Source organism: Neolamprologus multifasciatus, chromosome 17 (genome assembly GCF_963576455.1).
Source record: "Neolamprologus multifasciatus chromosome 17, fNeoMul1.2, whole genome shotgun sequence".
In the NCBI taxonomy this organism is placed as follows: Eukaryota; Metazoa; Chordata; class Actinopteri; order Cichliformes; family Cichlidae; genus Neolamprologus; species Neolamprologus multifasciatus.
The window spans coordinates 20,147,471-20,170,679 of NC_140455.1; the positions used below are offsets into that span (position 1 = coordinate 20,147,471).

A 23,209-nucleotide genomic window follows, 5' to 3' on the forward strand; every position below is an offset into this window, starting at 1 on the left:
CTGGACTTCTTTTCTTTGCAAGCTCCTTTGACTACAATGACCTGGATGACTGAGAACCTTCACAGACATAAAAGAGGGCTAGTGTAGCGTAATCCCAAATCACTGGCCGTTCTTGCCAATCAAAATATATGGAAGCATGCATTGGCTTCCTTTGTAGCAGTAAGGCTGTAATTCCACAGTCTTCCTCAGGAAAATGGAAGTCTGTGCATTTATTTTACAGAGCTGTAAAATTCCACCTTATGTTATTGATATGGGGGGATTAAAAAAAAAGAAAAAAAAAAGAAAGAAAACTCAAATTGGGCTTCCTGGATCATATGTCACCATCTCTCAGGTAATAACCACAAACACTCCCACACCAGCATAGATCACTGGGTTATTTCAGTGTGAGCCTGTTTTCAGTCTGACTAAATTAAGGGAACACGCATCATGAGGCCACAATAATCTATCAACAAACCAAATATCAATTTAGTGGATTCTTACTTTCCAGTAAGCTAATAATGAGTGCTGCGCAGTCATGCTTCAGTGTGGTAACTTCATAAAAGAACGGCCGGTTAGTTGATTTAGAATCAAATGAGTTGACCATATTTGGAGGTGCAGTTACGCTCTGGGACAGCCTTGTAATAATGAACCTGCTCATAATTTTCTGCAAATTTGCTGACTCGGTTTTACACTGCATTAATTGTGTGGATCCAGCATGCCTCCCCGTGGAACCTGTGTGGGCCTGAACGCACCCCTGCGCGGTACGACTGCCAGGTTGCCCCACTTCCTTCGTCCTCCTCCGATGGAGAAAAGAGGGGAGGCACTCCAGTGAAATAATGAGGCTCTCTTAGACTGAGAGAGGCGGCTCTCTGGGGGAAGAATATGAGTATCTGGGTCAATGGGAGGGAAAAAAAAGCTCAGTATGCGCACATACAGGAGGGTAAGTGTATGGTGTGGGTGGGACTTGGCCCGCGGCTGTGCTCGGGGGGTCAGCTTGCATGTTTACTTGCGAGAACCCGGGTCACAGTGTGGATGGGAAACGCTGATCCTACATCAGTGCCTTAGGGCTTGGAGTGTCCCAGGAGTGGGGACGACTCTGCATGTTTCACCACACTCGATCCTCATCAGACCAGGGTTTGTGCTGAACATTATATAACGAACTGCTGCATGACAATGGGCTGCATTCCCATAGCAGGCTGTCATTTTCAGGCCTGATCTGGTGCTCACGAACACCGTTTTCAGATGGCGGCTCACAAGAAGAAGAAAGACCTCCATATTTTGGATTCATCACATCACTTTTATTGCAAACCGAGTGACTGGTCAAATTTAAATCAGGTAAGGTTTGTGATTTTTATAGGTGGAGTCGCTAAACTTTCTGATTGCATTTCATGCTCCTACCTCATCGTTCCCCCTAAAAAAATTACAATTTATTTGCATTTCTTTGTTACATCAGAGGAGAAAATCTTGAAACACGGACACACCAAAACATGGCTCATTACAGCTAAACTCTCAATTCAAATGTCTCCCAAAATGTCATTTAGGCATCTGAACACAACATAAGTTGATTGACTGTATTACCCCCAAAGACTTGGTCACAGTCAACATCACACAGTATTACTGACTGAAAACCATGCTGAAAACGACAGCAGCCACTACCCTTACATTTTAAACGGCTTAAAGCTGAAACTGCATGTCTGTGTTTGGCCAAAGCTTCTACACACATCTCACAGCGTGGCCGCTGCAGCAAAAATGCATCAGGTTTGAAATGAGTGAACTGAACATGCAAATGTAGTGCATGTCCCCTAATTTGTTTCTAAAAATAAACAAATCTTTGTATCACAGACAAATAGACTCAGGGGCAGCTTTTAAACGAGAGCAATAGCCCTAATCAATGCAAATACCTGATCTGGCCTGACTAGCACCTTTTATTTTTGCATATATATATTTATCTCTGTACATATTGTACATTTCATTTCTGGACATGGTGTATACTTTATTCTGTATACATGTTATTTATTGTGATTACTGCTTGCCTTTCTTTCAGCACTGATGTGAGAGAGTATAGGTAAGCAAAAGAAAAAAAAAGGGGGGGGATCTGAGAGGAGGGGGAGGGGATATGAGGCATTGCTTTAACATGCAAATTTGAGATGTAGCTGTTTGCTTCTGCATTTAACATGCATATATAGCCATATTTATATAGCTGCACAGTGGTTTGCTGTGAATTTGAAACAATATTCTGCCTTTCCAGAATCACTAGTGCGTAACTTTGGTGTTAAAAGCCTGTTTTGATAGAAAAGAATGGGCTTCACGTAGAGGAAGATTGTGCATTTTCTGTTCAATAACACAGGGATGACTCTATCAGCATGATCATGCACAACTGGCTGAAGGTTGATGTTAAGAGTGGGGCCTACAGAGGATAAATCCTGACCTCATGGCTTCCACATGACAATGGAGCCTTGCATAGATTGATAATGAAGGACCGTGCTTTGCCCCTAGACCTTGAGATAGTCCTATTACATGTGATAAATGGCCATGTTCATAAGGCCAGTGAAAAAGAATCACAGTGAAAGAGCGACGCTGATATTGCCCATGGAGCTGCCAATAGATCTGTATCTGGGTTAGGTTTGCTACAGATTTTGGCCATGTGGATCAAATTAAGCTACAATAGGGACGCAGTGGCTTTATTTCACTTAGGAGTCTAAAGCAACTTGAATTTTCAATTCATTTATATTTAGTGGTAAAAAAAAAAAAAAAAAAAAGAACAAAAAGACATTATTGAACCAGACGTGAGATTCAACAAGGAGCTGGGGTGGAGATGGGTTTCAAAGCAGCTTGCAGATGTATAGGGCGGACTAAGGCAGCTAAAATGACATACTCTAAAAGGAGGAGAAGGAGGGTACCATCTCAGCTGAACTGCAAGAATTATGGCTCTACTTGGATCCAAATTCTTCTTTTATTAATCTTATCAAACTAACAGTCCCACATAAAAAAAAAAATACGTTAAAAAAATCAAAGGAAAAAACTGCACCTGATCTAGTGTTTTCTGTACACCTATAAAAAAAGCATAGTTTGGGTCCTTTAAAGAGAAGGGTCACTGCAAATCAATACAAAGCTGCTCTGAGTGATCGCCTTTATCCTTTGACGAAGCATTTCTATCGTCAAGGGAGCAATCTCTTTCTTTGGGTCACTGAATGGTTTGATAAATGTGAAAATTAAGTTAACCACATGTTACGGCCTTTGCCCCACCACATCTCAATCTACCGACGCATACATATAGGATTTTGAACGAACATGTTGGACAGGGTTCTTCAGCAACATCGTGAAGACACCCAATGAGGGATTGTCTTCAGGACTAATGATGTTGTTTATTGTGTTTTAGATTCATTTTCAAATCATATGAACACTAATAATAAACACAAGGTCTAGGAAACATTTCCATCCCACTATATGGATAAACAGCTTATATGAAGTAGTCTCCAAAGACTTCGTAAAAGTGTAAGACTGCTACTGTGAAAGCATGAAAGTAAAGTTTTGATTAAAGCTAAAATGAAGGCCGTCTTCCAGCATACAGTTGGGCTTTGACAGGTGGTGGGAACAGTGGGAATGACACCTCAAACCTTCAAATTTTGATCCGTGGCCAAGTTTCACTGAGATTTCATGAAAGTTTACACTTGTTTCTTGTGCCGGCTATGTTCCAACCCCCCCTGAGTACACACCGCTGCAAACCTTCATAATTAAACCAGCACAGCATGTAAGAGAACCCCGGTGTGCAGAACCTCAAAGACCTCGTCGTGTTCTTGGTGCTCGGTGATGACTGATGCACGGGCGTGACCACCGAGCCCGTCATTTCTCCATAGTTATGGTTTATTTACAAGCGAAGATTAAAATCGCCGTAGGCCTGTGTACACGCCGCTGTGAAAGCATGAACAAAGACTTCAGAAGCATCCTTGAGCCTGTATTTACTCAGGACCAGTCTTCAGAGCCAGTGGACATTTCACACATTGTGTTCTACCTTATTTTCTCCCTGCCGCCACTGTTGTTCTCGTCTCTTTCCACCCTCAGCCATCACCTCTCCTATCACTCCATTTCTTCACCCCAGGGTCCTGTGTTCGCCAAGAGGCCCTGCTCGTGGCAAGGTCTGGCTCTGCCTTTGCTTGCTCTCCTGTACTTTTGTCTTTCTCGCCTCTTCCGTCTGTCTAGTTATTTCTATCTTTTCCCTGCCTTCATCTCTCTAACCCCAGGCTCAGGGGGGCTCAGCTGCCCGAGCAATACGAATTGATCACCCAGAACGAAGGAGAACAGGAGGAGATAAGGTGGGGCAAGACAGAAGAAAGAAACAAAGAGGAAGGACCAAAAAGAGGCGATCCTAAAAAAACAAATTAAACAAAAGAATAAAACTGCTTTCTGTTAGGTACATAAGTATAAGTATCATCCTGCTTGTCTTCTCTTTCCTGCCTGTACCTCACCCAAGAGGAGAGGATTGTGGGTAGCTGATGGTGCCGGCTTTTCACACGTGAATATTTAATGAGGGGTTCATGAATAATTCAGAAAAGCAAGCATCTGCGTTTGAGTCTAAGTGGACATGTGAGGAGCAAAAACCAGACAGACCCTGACTGCTACCATTCATCGTCGCTGGAAAAAAAACCCATTTTGATCAGTGATTATTCCGCACTGTTACACGTTGTGTGCGTTTGCAGATAGACTGCTTCCTAAATGAAAGGCTATTACAGGCGTCCCAGTCCAGCCAAGTCCTCCTGCTACTTTCATATTCTGTTAAGCTCAGAACGGCGGACTGAAAACCAAATAAAAGTAGAGACATCTCTTTCTAACACTCTCTCCATCGCTCTCGCTGCCACTCACTGTTCAATCTTCAGATCTCATTCCCATATTTTCTCCAGCCGCCTTCTCCTTCTCTCCTCCATTTTCATGCTTTCATCTGTCTCCTTCCCCTCTCCTCCATCACTCACTGCACCTCTCCCTCTCTTCACCCTCTCTGTCAGCTTGTTTCTGGCCCTTGCTGGACTCTGGTTAGGACATCGTGTTCCAGTTAACGTGGATCCCATCTCTACCTGCAGTGGGCTGCAGTGCCCTAATGCTCGCTGACCTGTTTTGGAAACACAATCTGATTCAAAACACACAAACTCACCGGGCTAGGTTTCTTTTCAGCTCAGTGCTTTTTTTATTGTTCAATTTTTTAATTTTTATTAAACATCTATTTACCCTGAATCAAGAGTAGAATTCAGATTAACATTTTAGCACAACCTTCACTTTTTACTCTCTTTATATGCATGTTTTGTCAGGTGTGTCACATATATTGTCATTTCCAGGATAAAGAGGCCTATTCACAAATACCATCATGTGAAAACGCGAGCGGTGCCAAGAAAGAAAGATGGCTTGAGTATGAAGACACTTTGTGAAAAAGAAAAAAGAAGGTTATTATGGTGATTCAAACATTTTTTTACCTTCACAGTATGTGAAGATTCACGTGCAGCAAATATTAGCATAAGAAAGAATAGAGGAAAATGTCAGCAGTTCAGGGATTAAACAATATACAGCTGAGGCTTAATACCACTTCTTAATATCGACATAAATGTTGAGGACTAAAAAGAAGCTAATTTTGTGCATGTCTCATTTCGGTCTTCTTGTTCTTTCCATTTGGATTGAATATGAGTTGCACTGTCCACAGAGCTCGTGTCCTTGGGTAATAAAGTAGTACTAATCTAGTACTGTAACCACTGATGCAGAGTGCCAGTCATATCCAGCACCCCCCCAAAAAACCTCTGCTCATACACAAACAAACTGCTGACACGAGAAAATACTACCCAACCATTTCCATACAGTCAGACTGTCAAATCCGCTGGCATGTCAGATTTATACACGGTGGACTTTGGCGTTGGTGTTATGATGGGGCAATAGTGAAACAGGCCAATTCTTCAAACACGCCAATCTGCAAAAGACCCTCTGGCATCAATTCAATTCAGTTTACTTCAATTTTATTAACATTGCCAAATCACAACAACAGTCACCTCAGGTAATACAGGGAACACCTCAAGAATTAGACGATCCCTATGAGCAGGCACTTGGCGACAGTGGAAAGGATAAACTCTCTTTCAACAGGATGAAAGCTCTGATAGAACTAGGAAGGGTTTATAAACACTACGTAAGCATTATTTCCTACATCTACCCAAGTAGATATTAGTGCCTAAACCTAACTATTGAGTAAAAGCAAAGGTAAAAAGTCAGAACATCTGACTATGCTTCTTCTTGGACACCGCCTAGGTATCCAAGTGAGAGGAAGTCCCGGGACAAAACCAGGACATGCTTGAGAGATTATCAGCAGGCTTGGAAATGCCTCAGTGTCCCACCAGAAAAGTTGGAGGAGGTGGTCGAGGAGTGGGAGGTCTGAACATCTCTGCTTAGACTTTTCCACCCGTCACACAGACCCCGATAAGCTGTAGAAAATAGAAGAACAAAGTTCTTAATGGAACACGTGACGAGGTCAACCTTTTGACCTCCAACCTGCAGGTTTGCCAAGTTACAAACACCAAAAGAATCAGCTTGTACTTATTCTATTAATGTCTGACAGAAGAGAGGAACGCTGCTCCCTGGGATGAGACAGTAGTGTAAATTCCTCAACCAGTCTTTTTAAGCTTTTCCCAACCCCACACTTCATTAGATTACTCTTATAAGATTCATGTAACAAGATTACTGATGTTCCTGGCAAACATTATAATAAGAACCACACGAAAACGACTTATACTGATAACATTGTGAGCTGCAAAGAGGAACAATGATCAGCACTTTGATGTTGATAGCATATTAGCTGTAAATCCAGATACTACCTCCAAACAGCAAAGAGACACAGTTTACATACTCAAGCTGCTGGAGAACCACACCAGTGAAATCTGGGTTTGACAAGACGTTAACCGGAGCTGAAGTTTGTTGCTTGTGGCTATTTGTTGGAGTCTTTCCTCTGAGCTATGCACATTTACACATCTGGCACCACAGCAACAATTTCATTAATTATTCATAACTAATTATTTTACCCTCAGCCAGGACCTTATGTTAAATGTTTTTCTGTAATGTCACCTAGGTAACCAAAATGGGTGGCGACAGCCCTTAGTAATGGATGTATACATGTCGTGAGATCTCGATTTCTTTTGAGACTGAGGGAAAAGTCTAGATTAGAAGAAGTATCGGCAAGATCTAAAGTGCAAAATGAATAATTGGGCAATGATCCAAGACAGACATGTGAGCCAAAGTATTTACTGTAAAGGGTTTAGTGACTGTCTGTTCTAGTTTGGCAGAGAAGGATGAGTGCAATTTTTAAGTTGTTCAAAGTGGAAAAATCACATCACGTGCTTCTGACCTCTAGAGTCACATGTACACGTAGACTACACACATAAATTCCACATTACAGGACATCGTGATCAAGTCCAACACTGTCGAGCAAATACCTCCTGACCTGCTCACTGACCCTCACACACTAATGTCTGCACCGGTGGTCTCGACATGACGTGTGGGTCTGTCTGTATCTCTCTCTCTGCACACACGCACACACACACACACACACACACACACACGCACACCTACACACCACACACACACACACACACACACACACACACACACACACACACACAACACACACACACACACACACACAAACACACACACACACACACACGATGTCCTCTGCCCCTGAAAAGGCCTCCCGGCTATACTGTGCTGCTGTCTGCTAGTTTTAATAGTCTCTGCTAGACAGGCATGGACAACGCTCAGCCGCGCTGAAGTAGAAATGCATCGCTGCTGACCTCGTATCTGCAAACTCTCAATAAGCCCCATGGCTCTTTTTGGGTTAATTCTGTGATATTTTAAAGGCCTGTATCAAGTTATGCTACACCTGAATTTCTATGGCAGTAAAAGCTCTGAAATTTGGTTAAGTTACAGCTCCAACCTAAAGCTTTATGTGGTTTCGAGCAGCTCTTTGAACAATGTAACACAACCTTTAGACTTAATTTAAAAATCCTGCGAAAACCAGTGTATAAAGGATAATGCTAGGAAATGCTAGTGTCGTGTAGGAATACAGGAAGCGTATGTCTATATTTTTTAGGATCACTAAGGATCAGGTGACCCTGAACGACCCTGTAGTTTCTGCTATAGGCTCAGGCTGCTGGGGACTTCCCATGATGCAGCGAGCATTCCTTCCTCTCTCCACTCTTTTGACTACTGTTGTGTTTACATGCCACTATTACATGCCATTAATTTTTATCTAGAATCTTTAGCAGTTATCATAATTTTAACCTTTAACCTATTTTGAGAACACCCTCTTCATTCTGATTTTCCATAAGGACAATGTTAGAGGATCCGGATGAGGTTAATATCCTAAACAATAGGATCCTGTTATATATTTCTATAGTTTTACTGAAGCTTTATGTACGTATATGTATGAATGTGTGCTGATTATTATCATATCGTGTGATAGTATGGGTTCTTTATGATATAAAGCAGCTGAAACAAGTCTTGCTGTGTTATATAAATAAAACTGAGTTGAAACTCAGTCGCTAAACTGCTTCATAATGCGATTTTACTAGATTCAGAAGAATAAATCTTTGTAAGGTGGTGGGTTGTATACATGTCTCTAAATGACGTCTGGGATTTTTACACTTTCACTTCACTTTTCACTTTTAATTTTGCTTTCCTTTTTTGGCTTCTGTTTTTCTGTCATTGTCTGGGTGAAAAACCCTTTTATAATAATAAACCACGTGTTACCATGCAAACTTCCCACAACAGTGAGAATAAAAGCAGAGCACCATGTGTACGGCCTTACATTGTCTCTTTCAGATGTTGTGGGCCTTCTTTTGAACCCCTCTGGACCACGTTGCATGTTAAAAAAGACACTAAAGTGGTACTCTGTGCATTAAAATGTGTCGGCTATATTTCCAGACAACGTGTCGGCCACACTACCACGTCACTACACAACTTTGGTACGAGCCCCAAGCTGAAAAAGCCGTGCTTCATTACTCTTTTAAGGGTTTAATAAGCTTGGGAAGTAAAAGAAAAATATACCTCAAGGGAGCGTATAATCCTTGAAGATGCGTGGTAAAAAAAGAATATCCCTGTATAGTTCAGCCCAGACCCACAAAGGTGCAATGTTCTATTGAATCACAAAGTAAACCCCCCAAAGCTGCTCTAAGTTGTACACTGTGCAGTGATTTCTCCTCTCAATGCAAATGGAGGATGGAGGGATATTCTCTGGCCACTCAAAACAGTGTCCGCTCCACCTGCAGTGAATCGGAGCGTGCTCCAACTGTAATTGGCCATCGCATCAGTGACAGACAGAGGCCCTCCATTCATCACCACCCCCTCCTCTCTTTTCCATTCGTCTCTCTTTCTCTCTCTCTCTCTCTCTCTCGGTCCCGTCGTTGCCAACTCGGGCCAATCTCACCCTCACTTTCCAATTTCTCCCCTTGCCTTCTCCCCATCCTCTCGTCCCTCCTCCACCACCTCTGTCCTCTCCTTCTCCTCCCTCCCTCTCTGCTCCTTTTCCTCATTAAAGCGGGACCCAGGCAGTAGCGGTCACTGCCTCTCATTTATTTTCATTTGAAACTGGTGCAGCTCCACTGATCCTCTGGGGCTGCAGGAGAGAGGGAGTGGGATGGTGTCATTCTGATAACAACCGTCACACATGCACACCTCATACACACTCGCACAGATGTACACGCACACACTCCAAAAAAAGAAAGGAGGAATATAACGCATCTGCCGCACACGCACACAGCGGAAATTCACTCATGCGCATGCAAACACACACACACACACACAGGCATACAAAGGGATGTGCATATGCATCCGCCTGCAAATAGATGCACTTTCACACCCATTTCAATTCATTTCACGCACATATTCACACATTTCATGTACCTGCAAGCTCCCGTGCTCTGTTCCCTCCTTCCTCTTTCACATATGCACCCTCTGCCTTCACCCTCCCCTCCCTTGATTGTGCGATTTTGAGAAGGTGATGATAGCAGGGTGTGAATCAGGGGCGATAAACCTGCGCCTATTGTCACCTGTATGATTGCGAGTATTGATCTGCGCCTGGGCATGTGATGCACGTGCGCGCAGGAGTAGTCGCCCTCGCTCGCCCTCACTTCCTGTACGTGTGTGTCCATGCATTGTATTGTCGTGTCGAGAGCGGCCCTGCCTGACACTCTTTGATTGAAAAGGTGCTCGGCAGATTAAATCGTTGTAGCGCGGAGACGAGGTGTGTTCCCTTCACAGAAGCTTCGACGGCTGGTTTAGCAGATTCAAGAAGGCTGGAGGGGAGGAAGGGGGAGGAGGGAACAGAGGCCGTTTTAACGCCCATTGCCCTGACCCATCTGGGAAAATGGGAGTGAGAGGCAGTGACTCTAAACCAACGGTCATAGCTCTAATAGAAGCGTAATATCCTCCACACCATTAGATAGGCACACTGTGTGGGGTGAATGAGAAGGGCTGCTTGGTTTTACTGCCAGTGCTCCAAGAGGAAATAACGAAGGAGGAATAGGAGGGGTGGAGCAAAAGAGGACTAATATTAGCTCACATAAGCAAACTCTCAGGGGAAGATGTGCTGATTATTTCTGCAAGTTTCCATGAGTTCTCTTTACTTCAATTTATAAAACAGTTGGTAAGGTTATTGTGTGTTAAAGCACACTGGCTCTGAATTGAAATATTAACTATTTGGCTCCAATTTTGGAGGGTAGTCCTGGTGCAATTGGAGTTAGAGGTCTAAATGACCTCACTTTAGTTCCCTAGTCAAGCTCTGCAACTGTGGGCGACATAGTTTTCGGTGCACCAGGAGTCCAACCTGACCCACTGGATTGGTACAAAAACTGCAAAGAAAGAATAAAAAGTTCAAGAGTTATTTCCTAAGGATTTTGAACCAGGAAGCATTGAGCTGCAGGCATTTAAGAATTAGAGTAGCTGTCAGAACTTTGTGAGCTCTGAATCGTCATCAATTTTATAGCTTTTTACCGACAAAGACATAATTGGACATAATCGCACACCAGAATAAGTGACTAGCACGTCAGGAAATGTACTTTTTTAAGAACACATGACTGGAACTGCCACACAGTCTTGCCCACTGTTGAAATATTTATTAAATCACAAAGTTTTGGTCTGTCAGACCTTAATCGGGTCCAAACAACACACCTTTATCAGCTGATAAAAGTCAATCAAACCCCTGAGAGGGTCGGGCAGACCGATGAGACACGAGTAGGTAAGTGCAGGAGTTCCAATCAGCTGATAAATCTAAAACTGGCTTCACCTTTGATATCTACTGAGACACTTTTTTAGGAAAGTGGGTGAATTCCTTGGCAATGTTTTACAAGACCTGCAGTGCTGCCATGTTACTTGTCTTTTTCTCTTTTTGTTTTTTTTACTCTCATGTAGATGAACCATCGTTTTTTAGTGAGGCTGGGAGTCAGCAGCTAGGTGGCATTCATGAATTTTGACACTCTTTGCTTTCTGTATTTTTAGTTTCTATCTCTGTATTGTCCTAAGACTGAGACACTAAATGGATAAAGTCTAAAATGTCACAGAGTCTTCTGTACTGGATCAACGTTAACAATTTTAACTACATAGCTACTTTTTTATTTCATAACCACTCTGCTGGAGGAAAGCCCCAAATTAATTACTGGTATCTGTCATCACTAATCTGCTGCAGTGGACTTTGTCGTTTGATGTTCACGCTATCTCAACTCACCGCACCACCTATAAACCCTCACATGTGCTAAACCACTGGAAAATATCCCCTATGTTTCTCACTGGGAGAAACTGCTTGATGCAGAAAGCGCTCAAAGTCATATTTTTCATCGGGAAATTGCAAATGAAGTGCATGCCTCAAAAGCGGTTTCATTTGTCACCCAATGAAGCATTCACCGATTCAGTCAGTAAATTATGGTGCAATAAATTACTACCTGCAAACATCAATGAAATATGTTGACTCGTTGCAAAACAAGTCAACCTCAGCATGACTGTTTTTCATGATCAGGTGCGCAGCAGAAGCTTGTTTCAATCTTGTATGCAACAGGAGGGGAGTTCAGACAAAGTGTGACTGGAAGGGAAAAATTTATCTGTAATCGGAACTTTAAAAATAAAAATGATTCACTTTGAAAGGCTGGAATGGAGTGGAAAGGCTGGAGAGAGAAAAGTTGGGCATCTCGACTGCTTGGCTCATATTTTGAAAGCAGGGATGCTTCTTTCCTTCCCATCCCCACTACTGTCACTTCATTACTCTCCTGTTTCAGTTTCTCGTAACGTTTCCCAACAGTTCAACATACAGAACAAGAACAGGCATTTCTCCACCATCTCCCGCTCAGCCACCATCCCTCCATAAGACATGCAAAAGAAATTGCACAGATTTCAGTAAATAAATAGCAAGTACAAATTCAAGCTTTGTTAGTTGGACACAGTCAAATGGTGAGTGGTTGAGTGGGTGCGTTTGGTCTTCTTACCGAGATCCCTCATTCCATCTGTACTCTGTTTTTCTTCATTTTAAACAGCCAATGCTACAAAAAAGTCTCGCAAATCATTTTCCACCACTGGTGATGAATACTGATGAAAACTTACAGTACATATTTTTACATTGCAATACAGTGTTTTAAATATAATATATTATGTTATAAACCTTAAAATAATTATATAAAAGAAGAATCTTCCAAAATGAACAAGTTTATAATTAAAAAGTAACTGGCAACAAAAACAATTATAAGATTCAAATGAGACTTTTATGGTCTATAATAAATTGTTAAATAACTCAACTATGGAGTTAGACTGCCATGTTAAAATGCCCCGAATTTATAAAGAGAATAAAAATATTTTTATTTTGGTTTTTATAACCAATTAACAACTGTATGGGAAATGTTTTTGATTTATTTACTTGAAACTCACCTGTTTAAATGATTATTTCAGGCATTGCAACCTCAACCGACAAGTGGGTGCTGCTTGCTGTCTGCTAGGCTTTAGTTTAGCTCCTATGAATTCAAGCACTGGATATTTGATCATTCTAATACACACCAAAATATGTGCGCCACAGTTTTTAGTTAAGGACACTTTGGTATATTTTTTGTATGTCAATTAGCACTGGTCAGTGCCATACAGTCTGTTGGGGTTTTGCAGGCTTCCAGTTCGATTCAGTTTTATTTATTTAGCGCCTAATCACAACAGGCAATCTTAAGGTGTTTTATATTGCAAAGCTACGACCCTGCAACAATACAGAATATCCCAACATTCAGACAAGCACCTATGAGCAAACACTTGGCGACAGCGGGAAGGAAAAACATGCTTTTAACAGGAAGAAAACTCTGACACAACCAGGCCCAGAGAATGGTGCCCATGTCCTGCCACCGGTTGGGGGTGAAGGACGAAAGACGAAATACGAACACGTCTGGATTAAACAAAATGATACAGTGGTGGCCACAAAAGCTAATTTCAAGCTTCACAAGTCTACAAGCCAGTGGGTGGCTTCATCTCAAATCTTAAACAATCAGGGATCATTAAAAGTCTCAGGTGAAATAACGGACATCTTTATAGTTTCATCAGATAACAGTGTTTGTGTGTGTGTGTTATTGTGTAGGTCCAACAGAAAATGTGGCGTTTTTTTCTTACTTTAAGACATCAGAATTCTATTACAAGCTTAAGAATCAGCACTGACATCATTAAATGCTACAACTATTGACACCAAGGAAGCGAGTAAGACTATAAATCATACATATTCATGTACACGTGGGTGGAATAATACGAAAATGTAAATTAGCTGAAAGGCAAACACAGCGACTGCATGAAAAACATTGTATATAAATAAAAACAACCGAACTGTGAATGAAGTCAAAGGTGAATGACACTGACCAGCCAGATGTTTAATTTAAAAGCAGTAGAGGCAAAAAAAAAATATTACTGTTAGCGACCATTTATTTGCTAATTTTTCAGCTTTAACTGCTTGTAGTCCACACAATGCTGCTAACACAGCAGGAGGAGGGGTGAACGAAGCGGAAGATAGAGAACAACAACAAAAAAAGCAGAAGTACAAGCATTGGATGTTACGCTTGACTGGGCAAACAGTTGCAGGGAAGCAGTGAGAAATATCCTGCCAGCTAACAACACTGTTAGGCTGAAGGTCCGGGTAGGAGGTGTTGCAGTAAAACCTGCTAGATGTCAAATCTCCAGAAAACACAGGAATAAGCCAGCATCTGGACTTTGTTTAGGTTCCCCCTCCACACACACACACACACACACACACACACACACACACACACACACACACACGCACACACACACACACAAAGATGCTCATGAACCTCGCTGATGCCAAAGTAACCATGCAGCAGAGGCACACCCTAGCTGGATCGCATGGAGGCAGCATCTGGTTCAGAAAGAAGTGCTCACATGTGTCTTGTTGTACGTGTGAGCGCAGATGCGTGTGCGTGCGAGTGTGTACCTCAGCAGCAGCTCGTCAGCTCTCATAGATCCCGCACCGGCGGCTGCGGGAGGGAGGCGGCAAGTGGCATCAACACACACTCTCCCCACAAAGCCCAGCTCGGACGAATGCTCCAACATCACAAGCAAACTAATGCACTTTATCAGGATACAAGCTGGCAACTCTTTTCTTTCCTCCTCCTCTTTTGTCCTCTGTTCCTCTCTTCCCGTTCCCCCCCCCCCCCCCCCCACTGCTAGACGTTTGCAACAAGCGGCCTCTCTTTGCTTCTCTCTTCTGCCTTGTTCCTCTCAGCCTCTCTGCCGTTGTTCCCTCTTCTCTCATAGAGAAACAAGCGTCCCCCCCACCCCCACCCTACTCTCCACCCTCCTCTTCTTCCCTATCTCCCCCTCCCCATACCCCCCACTCTCTAGCTCTTGCTCTCTCTCTCCCTGGTAGAGCAGCAGAGCAGTGGAGACCCCGCTGGCTTGCCTAGCTGAAGTAATCCCCTGTGACAGCTCAGCTCATGTTGTTATGTTGTGGGCCTATTTGAGTCTAATACTACAGCTCTGGAACAACCTAGCGCCAGTCCAGCTCTGGACTGCCTGCATGACCACTGGGCACGGCCCAGTCCGGCACCGAGCCACGCCGACAATGCCCACTATTCGCATTTACTGCACATCATCTCTGTGTTTCTGGCACAGCTCAACCCAGGCTCAGACTCCAGATATAGAGCTGCAGACAGAGTGGAAAATAAACCAACCTTAACTCAGCTTTACCACCCTTTTATGAAGTTTTTATGAGGTAAATAAATCGTATACATCACAGTAAAGTTGTGTTGCGCCGATGGAAGGAGGCCAAGTACAGCATGAAGTCAATTGTGCACTGAATTTTCACAGTTTATTAAGACGGAATATAAATAACCTCAATGCAACAAGATTAGCATATCACAAATATATGCAATTTCCACAGCCTCTGGTGTAGCTCACAGCCTCCTGACCACTTCCAACTCCCACTATTTAAAAGAGAGTTGAACACGTATGATCCGTCCTCGATATTGTAATTTTATTGAACTGCTATTTGCATGAACTAGTTTACAGCTCAGAACATTACTGACTTGGCCGTACCATGCTGGCAATACTTGGGTGTCTGAGCAAATATCCATAAATCCTGGTGTTAATTCCAGGTCGTGGAAGAATTTTTGGCCCCTGATTCTGTCAGAGTTTCACCACAATATATAACCTTTTATGAAAAAAACTGGGTCTGCCAATAAGAAGCATCATTCTCACCTCAAGCAGCCTAAGCTTTCCAGAAAAGTGGAGCAAAACTAAAAACTAAAAGTCTGGGGCGAAGCGGTTAAGTCTCCAGAGAGAAAAGGCTCTCATGGGGAAAGAAACTGGATGCCTTCTGGAAAAACATGGCTGAAAATGTTGGACCTGCAAATCTTTCTTTAAAAATAAAGGAAAATCTCAAAAAAAACATTTATTTTCAAATATTTCAACCTTTTACTGCACAATTTAGTGCAAAGTTATGAACTCTAACTTTCTTAGGATCTATTTCATGTATGTTAATGGACAGTCAGAATAATGACTGACTGCTCTCTGATTAAAACCAAGCTCAGAGTTTTATTGAATATTTCTCCTCAGACGTCCCACTCTAACTGTCCAAAGCCTCCTGCAAGTACAGGCTGCGTTTTCGAAGGGCCAGCCTCAACTCCAGAGAGACGGCTCGGTCCAGCAGATCATGCCCAGCACGAGGCAGCCCAGACAGGCATGTCTCAGTGAGCAGCCCTCCCGAAGGAGGCCCTGCCATATCAGGCTCCATATACCTGGCACATCACAGCATCTCCTCCCCATAGGAGGCTGGGGCTGAAGACACAGGCAGGGAGCTTCTGATTAAAAATTCATCTCTCTGTTTATTATGATTTATGCATGTTTCAGTGAGCCAGGAACGAAAAAGAGAGGAAAGGAGAACAGCTTCATTAGTGCATATTGTGTGTATGTGTGTGTGGGTACCATGCCCATGCTTGTTTGTGCACTGTGTGTGTGTGTCTCCCCTTGCACGCACACATCCACACATGTGCGTGCATATGTGTGGATGTGTGCGTGTGTGGCTAGCTGGCAGGTGGGGGATAGTTAAAATTATGGATTGTACGTGAGCTTCATTAGAATGTTTGGCATACAGGGCAAAATCGTCTGTCTTCACAAAACACCTGCATTTCACTGAAAAACAACAACAATTGAAATCCTAAATTATCCGGCGTGCACAGGCCATTGGCATTAAAATGCAGCAGACACTTTTGCTAACTTCTAACTTAATTACCCATTTCCGCCTCTGTTGTTTACCATTCAGATCGGATCGGCCTCTCATTGCACTTTGTCTCAGCCAAAAGCGATGGCAAGCGCGCGACGGTGACAAATATTGACACATGGCGAGCTCGTCAACAAAAAAGTGGTGACTAAGAGCGTGAAATACCTGGCACTCTCACATATAATGATCTCATGGATTTTTTTTCCCCGCTCAAAATCCAACATATGCTGCATCCACTCGTGTTGCTTATGTTTATTAGTCTGAAAGCTGAATGCATAAAGAGCACAACAACCTAAAGCCTAAAAGGAGCACACAGCGGTGAATGGAATGATGCATTCAAATTACAATGCATCAATGTTGACAATGATGACTGATGATTTGTTATTTACATGGCTAATAGCTCACACTTCTGCAGGCATTCAGTTACTAAAGCTGTGCGAGGAAGCATTTATACATTAAAGCGGGGAAAAACAACTCTGCTATGAGCTTACATTTAAATATAGACCGCTACGGTCCCATTCTGAATGAAGGAATTAGAATATTTATTTTTTTCTCATAATAATTCATATCGTATCAGTTACAGTATTAGGGTTGCATTAGCAAAATGTATCCTTTCCCTTCTCTTTCACTGTTAACATGCACAGCATCTTATGTACTTTGACTATTAGTCTTTCATAGCATGTCCAGTGTGTCAGGTGACATGATGCCAGTCCATTTTGCACTTTTGCCTCATTCCTCACATGGTTTAGGTTAGTAGACACAAGCGTTTGTGATTTCTGACTGCTGACGTCAAACTGTTGACTCTGCAATCCAAGAATTGAGTTTCCTTCTTCTACTCTTGCTGCTGTCTGGTCTCCATGACCTGCCAGTGGTCTAATCAAACATGCTGAATCAAGAAGTGCTAACCCAAAACACCGCTTTCAAATGGCCAGTGTTACCAGTTGGTAACAGTCCAACAGCCATTATACCAGTAGGCGGTTTCTTCCACTACTTTAATAGCTAATTATCACCTCGGCGTGGTTGTGCCTACTAGTTAATCCCAAGTAATAGGCAAAGTATTTCGGTATTGAAAGTCTTGGACAATTTCCATCTTGTGCTTGGACACCTACCTGTCATAAGGTCATTTACACGTTGTAAAGATCACATTTATAGGTTACCAAAAGTATTTTCACAAATGAACTCTGGATAATGTCTGAAGAAGCAGGCTGGGAAATAGTCTAAAGTTTCCCTTTTTCTGTAGCATAGACCAGTGGATAACCTGCATCAGATGTATTGATGAAAAATATCCACTCATTCATCCATCCTCTTGTGCTTCTCCATTTCAGGGTACCTGAGTACCCAGACACGGGACAATATGCTAATTCCACACAGAAGCCTTTCTGGGCACATTGTGGACTTGAGCCCAGGACCTTCTTGCTGTGAGGCTAAAGTGATAACCACTGCACCACCAGGCTGCCCTCACCAGAAAATAATAATAAAATAATAAATAAAAAAGCACAAAACTAAGTTCCTAGCATAACAGCGAGAGCAGTGAGGGGTGAAATTTCAGTGTGTTGGTTGAATATTTTTGCAGTGTTTCTTGTTTTTTCAGTCTTGCACTTTTTAGTCGGTCCTAACGGTTGCGCACAGTGACGGCAGTGCAGATTATAACTTGTTTTGATGAGAATGACTGTAACTCATCCAATTTAATAATTTGGAAAGAGGCGTCGTGTTTTCACAACATTTCGGTTACGAGTAATTGATTTGGAAAGCTCTTAATCGGAAAGTATCTCTTTGACAGAAGTCAAAACCTCACCATCATCGACATCCGAAAAAACAGAAATGTCACTCAACTCGCCTGCATTTAGTTTGGTTTATTATAACGTCTGGTTCCCTATTGCGTCTGAACGGTCAATGGAGTTCTGAGGCAACAACAACAGAAAGGTGAGCATGTAACTGGTCTGCTTCAGGAGCGATAAGCTGCGCACACACCTTTTGAATCATTCTGTGAGTTGCCAGGTTGTAGTTGAAATTGGAGTGAATGGAGAGAACGTTGCCAGATCATCTATAAAACAAAAGTGCGTTACAACTTCTCAACGATAAAGTGTGAGAGTTTTGCAAATTCAGGGAGAAACAGCAGAACAGGAGGGTCTTAAAACATGGGAAAAACGGGAGTGTTGGCAGATGTTCAATGTCTGATTCAACATGTTTATCCTCAGATGCATTTCTGTCAGGTAATGTTCAGGCTGTCGTGCATGTGTGAAAGTGGCCTGAGCATAAAAAAACTCTACTGTAGATTTTACATGCACACAGAACTCCAACAGAATGCTGTGATAAGAATGGCTGATTATGCACTTTTTTGGACTACAAGCAGGTACACGAGGGTGCCTACCAGCCATATCTATAGGAGTGATAAATAGGCTGAGAACATTCTAAGCTGGTGGCCAAATGCAAGCGAATCTGCTGAATAAGACATCAAAACCGGTTAAATGTATAAAAAAATCCATCATATTAAAGAAAAAACAAACTTCAGCAGCTCTTTAACCACTCAGCATACTACAGGCTGCTATAGAAGCACTCAGGAGGGCTCAGTTGCCAACATATAACACAAACCTTAACGATCTAAACTCTTTACGCTATCCCCAAGCAGCGATCTTGTAGAGGTTGAGAGGTTAAAAACAGCATTCATTTGAATTCTAATTCCATCTAGTTGCCTTTTAATTGGCATTTTCTACACACTTCCTTACATTTATTTACTCTAACGAGGATCTCTCCGAAGGCCCGCATCAGTCTCTCTCTGTGCTTGCTGATGGAAGCCTGCTCTCCACATACGAGTCTGTGTTAAAGGGCTACTGCTGGAGAGTACATATGGCGATGTACAGGACCATCAGAAGCTAAGTGTTACAGGGAACCCCCCCCCCCCCCCCACATCTCACGATATCTCAAATTTAGCCTTAAATTAAAAACATTGCCTTTTTTGTTCTTTTTACAACATTATGACATCATGCCTTATGAAGACAAGCATCTTGTTTTTGTCATTCAAAGCGAACGCACGCTGTGGCGCTGACATCGCAGTAACTTGAGGCCCAGTTGAACCGAGCAGCCTCTGTCTCTTTTAAATCGTGTTTACGATTTAATGACCTATTTGTGTTTGTTGTTTCTGCCGCGCGCCTGCCTCCACTCGCTCTCTCCCATCTTTCTCTCTCTCTCTCTCTCACTTTGTGTCTCTCACTCCCTAACACGCTCTGACAGCAAAAGGTCAATGCCCATTGGCTACATGGGGGGCACTGAGTGATGTAAGGGGGGTTGTCATGGTAACGTGCAGGGCACGGTGCAGCGGTGAGGATGCATTTCGGTGCCAAAAACCCAAGCCCGGGAACCTGAGCGAGGATCAAAAGACTCGAGAGCTCCACTCGCAGGGCAGAAGTGCACGGGGCCGGGTCTGGACCCGGGCATGACGCGACACTGTTTAACCGTTTAGCTGTTTACTAGCCCGGCAAATGGGAGGGGCCGGACTTGGCCCGTCATGACAGCGAAGCAGATCTGCATGCGAGAGACAGACAGCGAGGCCCAAAGACAGTCAGTTGTGAGCAGCTCTGGTATGTCTGTGAGCCTGCATTCTGCTGAGCTTGGCTTCACATTAATAAAAGAGGGATTACCAAAGTCTGCAGGCTCCTCTTAGGCCCCTCTCCAGCCGAGAGCTGAGCGAGGTTCGCTTGCTCAACCCCTCTGCCTCCTTCCCGCCATCCTTCGCTCCCTTTTCTTACCCTCCTCGGCATGCTGCTCACGTTCCTCCCATTCAAAAAAAAAGAAAAGGAAAAAAAAAACACTCTCATGTGCCTTTCCTCCTGTCTGTCTCCATCCCATTTCTCTCCACTCAACAGTACAGGAGGGGGGAAAATGCACCAAAACACAGATAAATTATTTAGATTTTTTTTCCCCAAAGAAAAAGAGGAGGAAAAAAATGCTTGACTCTGCAGTTCGAAAGAAAAGGGAAATAGGAAAGGAGGAGGGGTGAGGAAATAAAAATTGCATTAGATACAAGATTCTGCAATCAGCCCTGCGATATGAAGAATTAATCTTATCTTACGCCGGCACACACGGCCAAGTAGGAGAGAGCCTCCAAAGACTTGGAGATGACAACGGGACAAATTCGCCTTTCCATTACGCTGCCATTCATCCATTGTGACGGCAGACACCTCGCGATAAGCGGATGTATTGTTGCCATTGACAATGTCATTATGGGACAGTAAACAAGCGATGCAGTGGAGGGTCGGGATGAACCGGGTGGGGCAAGAAGGTCACCAAGACAATCTGGAATGAAAGGATGCGAGACCCCACGGGAGAGATAAGACTCCTCTTCGTCGTCTTCTTCTTCATCTATCTCTTTTCTCGCGCGCTGCAAAGCCAAGGACGGGCATATGCTTAGAACAAAGCCCCGGCACTGCCAGCGTAATCAACTCCTCTGTACTCCAGCAGCACAACACAATCTCCCCTGGAGGTCATCCACAGGAAAAGGCTTAGAAGGCAAAATGGCTGCAGGATCACAGGCTATTAAGATGGAAAAATAGGGTGACAGTCACCCGATCTCCCACCTCCACATTCCTCTACAAAACATGTTCAAATGTGAACAGAGATGGCAGCGCGATTGATGCCACGTCATCGTGGAGCTTATTTTTGGACTCTTTGACAACCGTTTGCAAATTACTCAGTGCTTCTAAAACTGTGGGGTGGGCCCCCTTGGCGGAACACAGAGGCACTGCAGGAGGGCGCAAATGGCTGGGAGAAAAACGTGCAGTGAAACTAAGCAGAATAAACACGGTTAATTACGTTAAGGGGAACAAAGGTAGAAGAGTTTACCTCGCGTTTTACAGATTTGGGGGCTGAAAATGAGAAGGCATTCGTGTGCCACAAAGTCGACCGTGCTAACACTTCAAATAAATTTTCCAACACTAAGGCAAGGCACTTTTTGTGCCACTCTCTGGTCTTTTCTAAAGAAAAAAGGGCAAGCCCAAATGAAATCCCAAGACCGGGATTATTCTCCCTCGCAGATGTGCACACCGACAACTGTGGATGCCACACAGACACACACAGTAGCTGTTATTACACAATTTTGTGACTTGCTTTGAGTGTGAAGCAATCATGCAGTAATTGGTCTGCATAAAAAAGTCTGCAGAAGCTGAAATTAAAAGCCTTTGATCAAACTTGTAGTTATGGTGTCCCTACGTGTGTCTGCTCCCAGAGTTTGTGTTTTGTCCAGTTATTCGTTAATCATAGTCTCAGTGTACTCTTTTAGCCTCTCTTCTCCTCACTGGTTGTGGTAGATAGCTGCCTGTTCCAGTTTCTGTTTCTTCTTGAAGGGACTTTCTTTTTTCCTACCTCCGCCAAGAGCTGTTCATATCAGAGAATCTGATACTTGGCATTCTCACTAATTGTCAGGGCCCTGTGTGCGGCAGGCGGAGGTGAGGATCCAAACGCAGGACTCGTGAAGCCAAATTTCAACAGAAAACCACAACTTCATTGCTGGCAAAGCACAAAACATGAACAGAACAACGAACACTGAGAACTGGAAACACACAGGCATGATCTGATGGTACGATGCAACAGAGAGCACAGGAACACACAGGGCTTATATACAGAGGGAGGTAATCGGGGAATGAGAAACAGGAGGGAGACACAGCTGGGAGAAATTGGACTAACGAGACAGGGGAGCAGTAGAACTGAACACACTCACATGAGACATGGACCTTCACAATAAAACAGGAAACAAGAACCCACTAAACAAAGACACAGACAGAGAGGCAGACAGAATATAACACATGCAACTCAAACAATACATGAAACAACAAATCCTTAAACACGATATACAGAAACAAGAAACTAATAATAATCTATCATCATCGTCATCATCATCATCACCACCACAAGCACTACAAGAGAATAAGAAAACAATCCATAATGCAAAAACACACCAAAATAACTGAAACACAGATTCATCATAAAACCCAACAAAGCACCAGAGAAACATAAAGAACAATCCATCATTCAAAAATAAATCAAACCATAACAACTCAAAATACTGGGTCAAACTGACCCAGAACCGTGACACTAATATTATCGTGTCTTCACCTTACTGTGTCTTGGGTTGAGTGTTCTGAAACGGAGCTACAATTACAAGACTGAACTGCACTGCGTGAACTAAATCTATCCTCAGTTGATTTACAGTTAATTATGTTAGTTCTTAGCAAGCAACACTTTTAAATTACTCTTTTTCTTACATGAGTGGAGCAGGAAACACTGGTGGCACTAACCCCCAGTCTCCAAATTTGTACCTGTGATATAAAGTTGAAAATCCTACGTGATTTTCTTCTCGAGTTATTGTGTTGACAACAAATTCTTACAACCTACTGGAATATATTGGAACTTGCCTGCCATTTTTTAGGAGCTGCACCTATGGTATAAGTGTGAAAATCCTAAGTTGCCTCGTTC

At 43.0% G+C, this 23,209-nt stretch overlaps 1 protein-coding gene across 28 annotated transcripts in view; it reads right to left on the minus strand.

Moving 5' to 3' along the window:
• celf2 (cugbp, Elav-like family member 2) overlaps positions 1 to 23,209 on the minus strand; it is a 241,817-nt gene that overhangs the window by 161,179 nt on the left and 57,429 nt on the right. For 8 of the 28 annotated variants that reach the window (XM_085137093.1, XM_085137098.1, XM_085137094.1 and 5 more), the window contains exon 1: positions 14,456 to 14,785. The exons of 1 other annotated variant lie outside the window; for it this stretch is intronic. In XM_085137093.1, coding sequence (XP_084993219.1) covers positions 14,456 to 14,574 — 119 coding nt within the window. In that variant the 5' untranslated portion in view covers positions 14,575 to 14,785. Of the gene's footprint in view, positions 1 to 67; positions 7,585 to 7,628; positions 14,787 to 23,209 lie in introns of those variants that run through there. 19 more of the 28 variants (XM_085137083.1, XM_085137088.1, XM_085137084.1 and 16 more) reach the window with 7 other exon arrangements.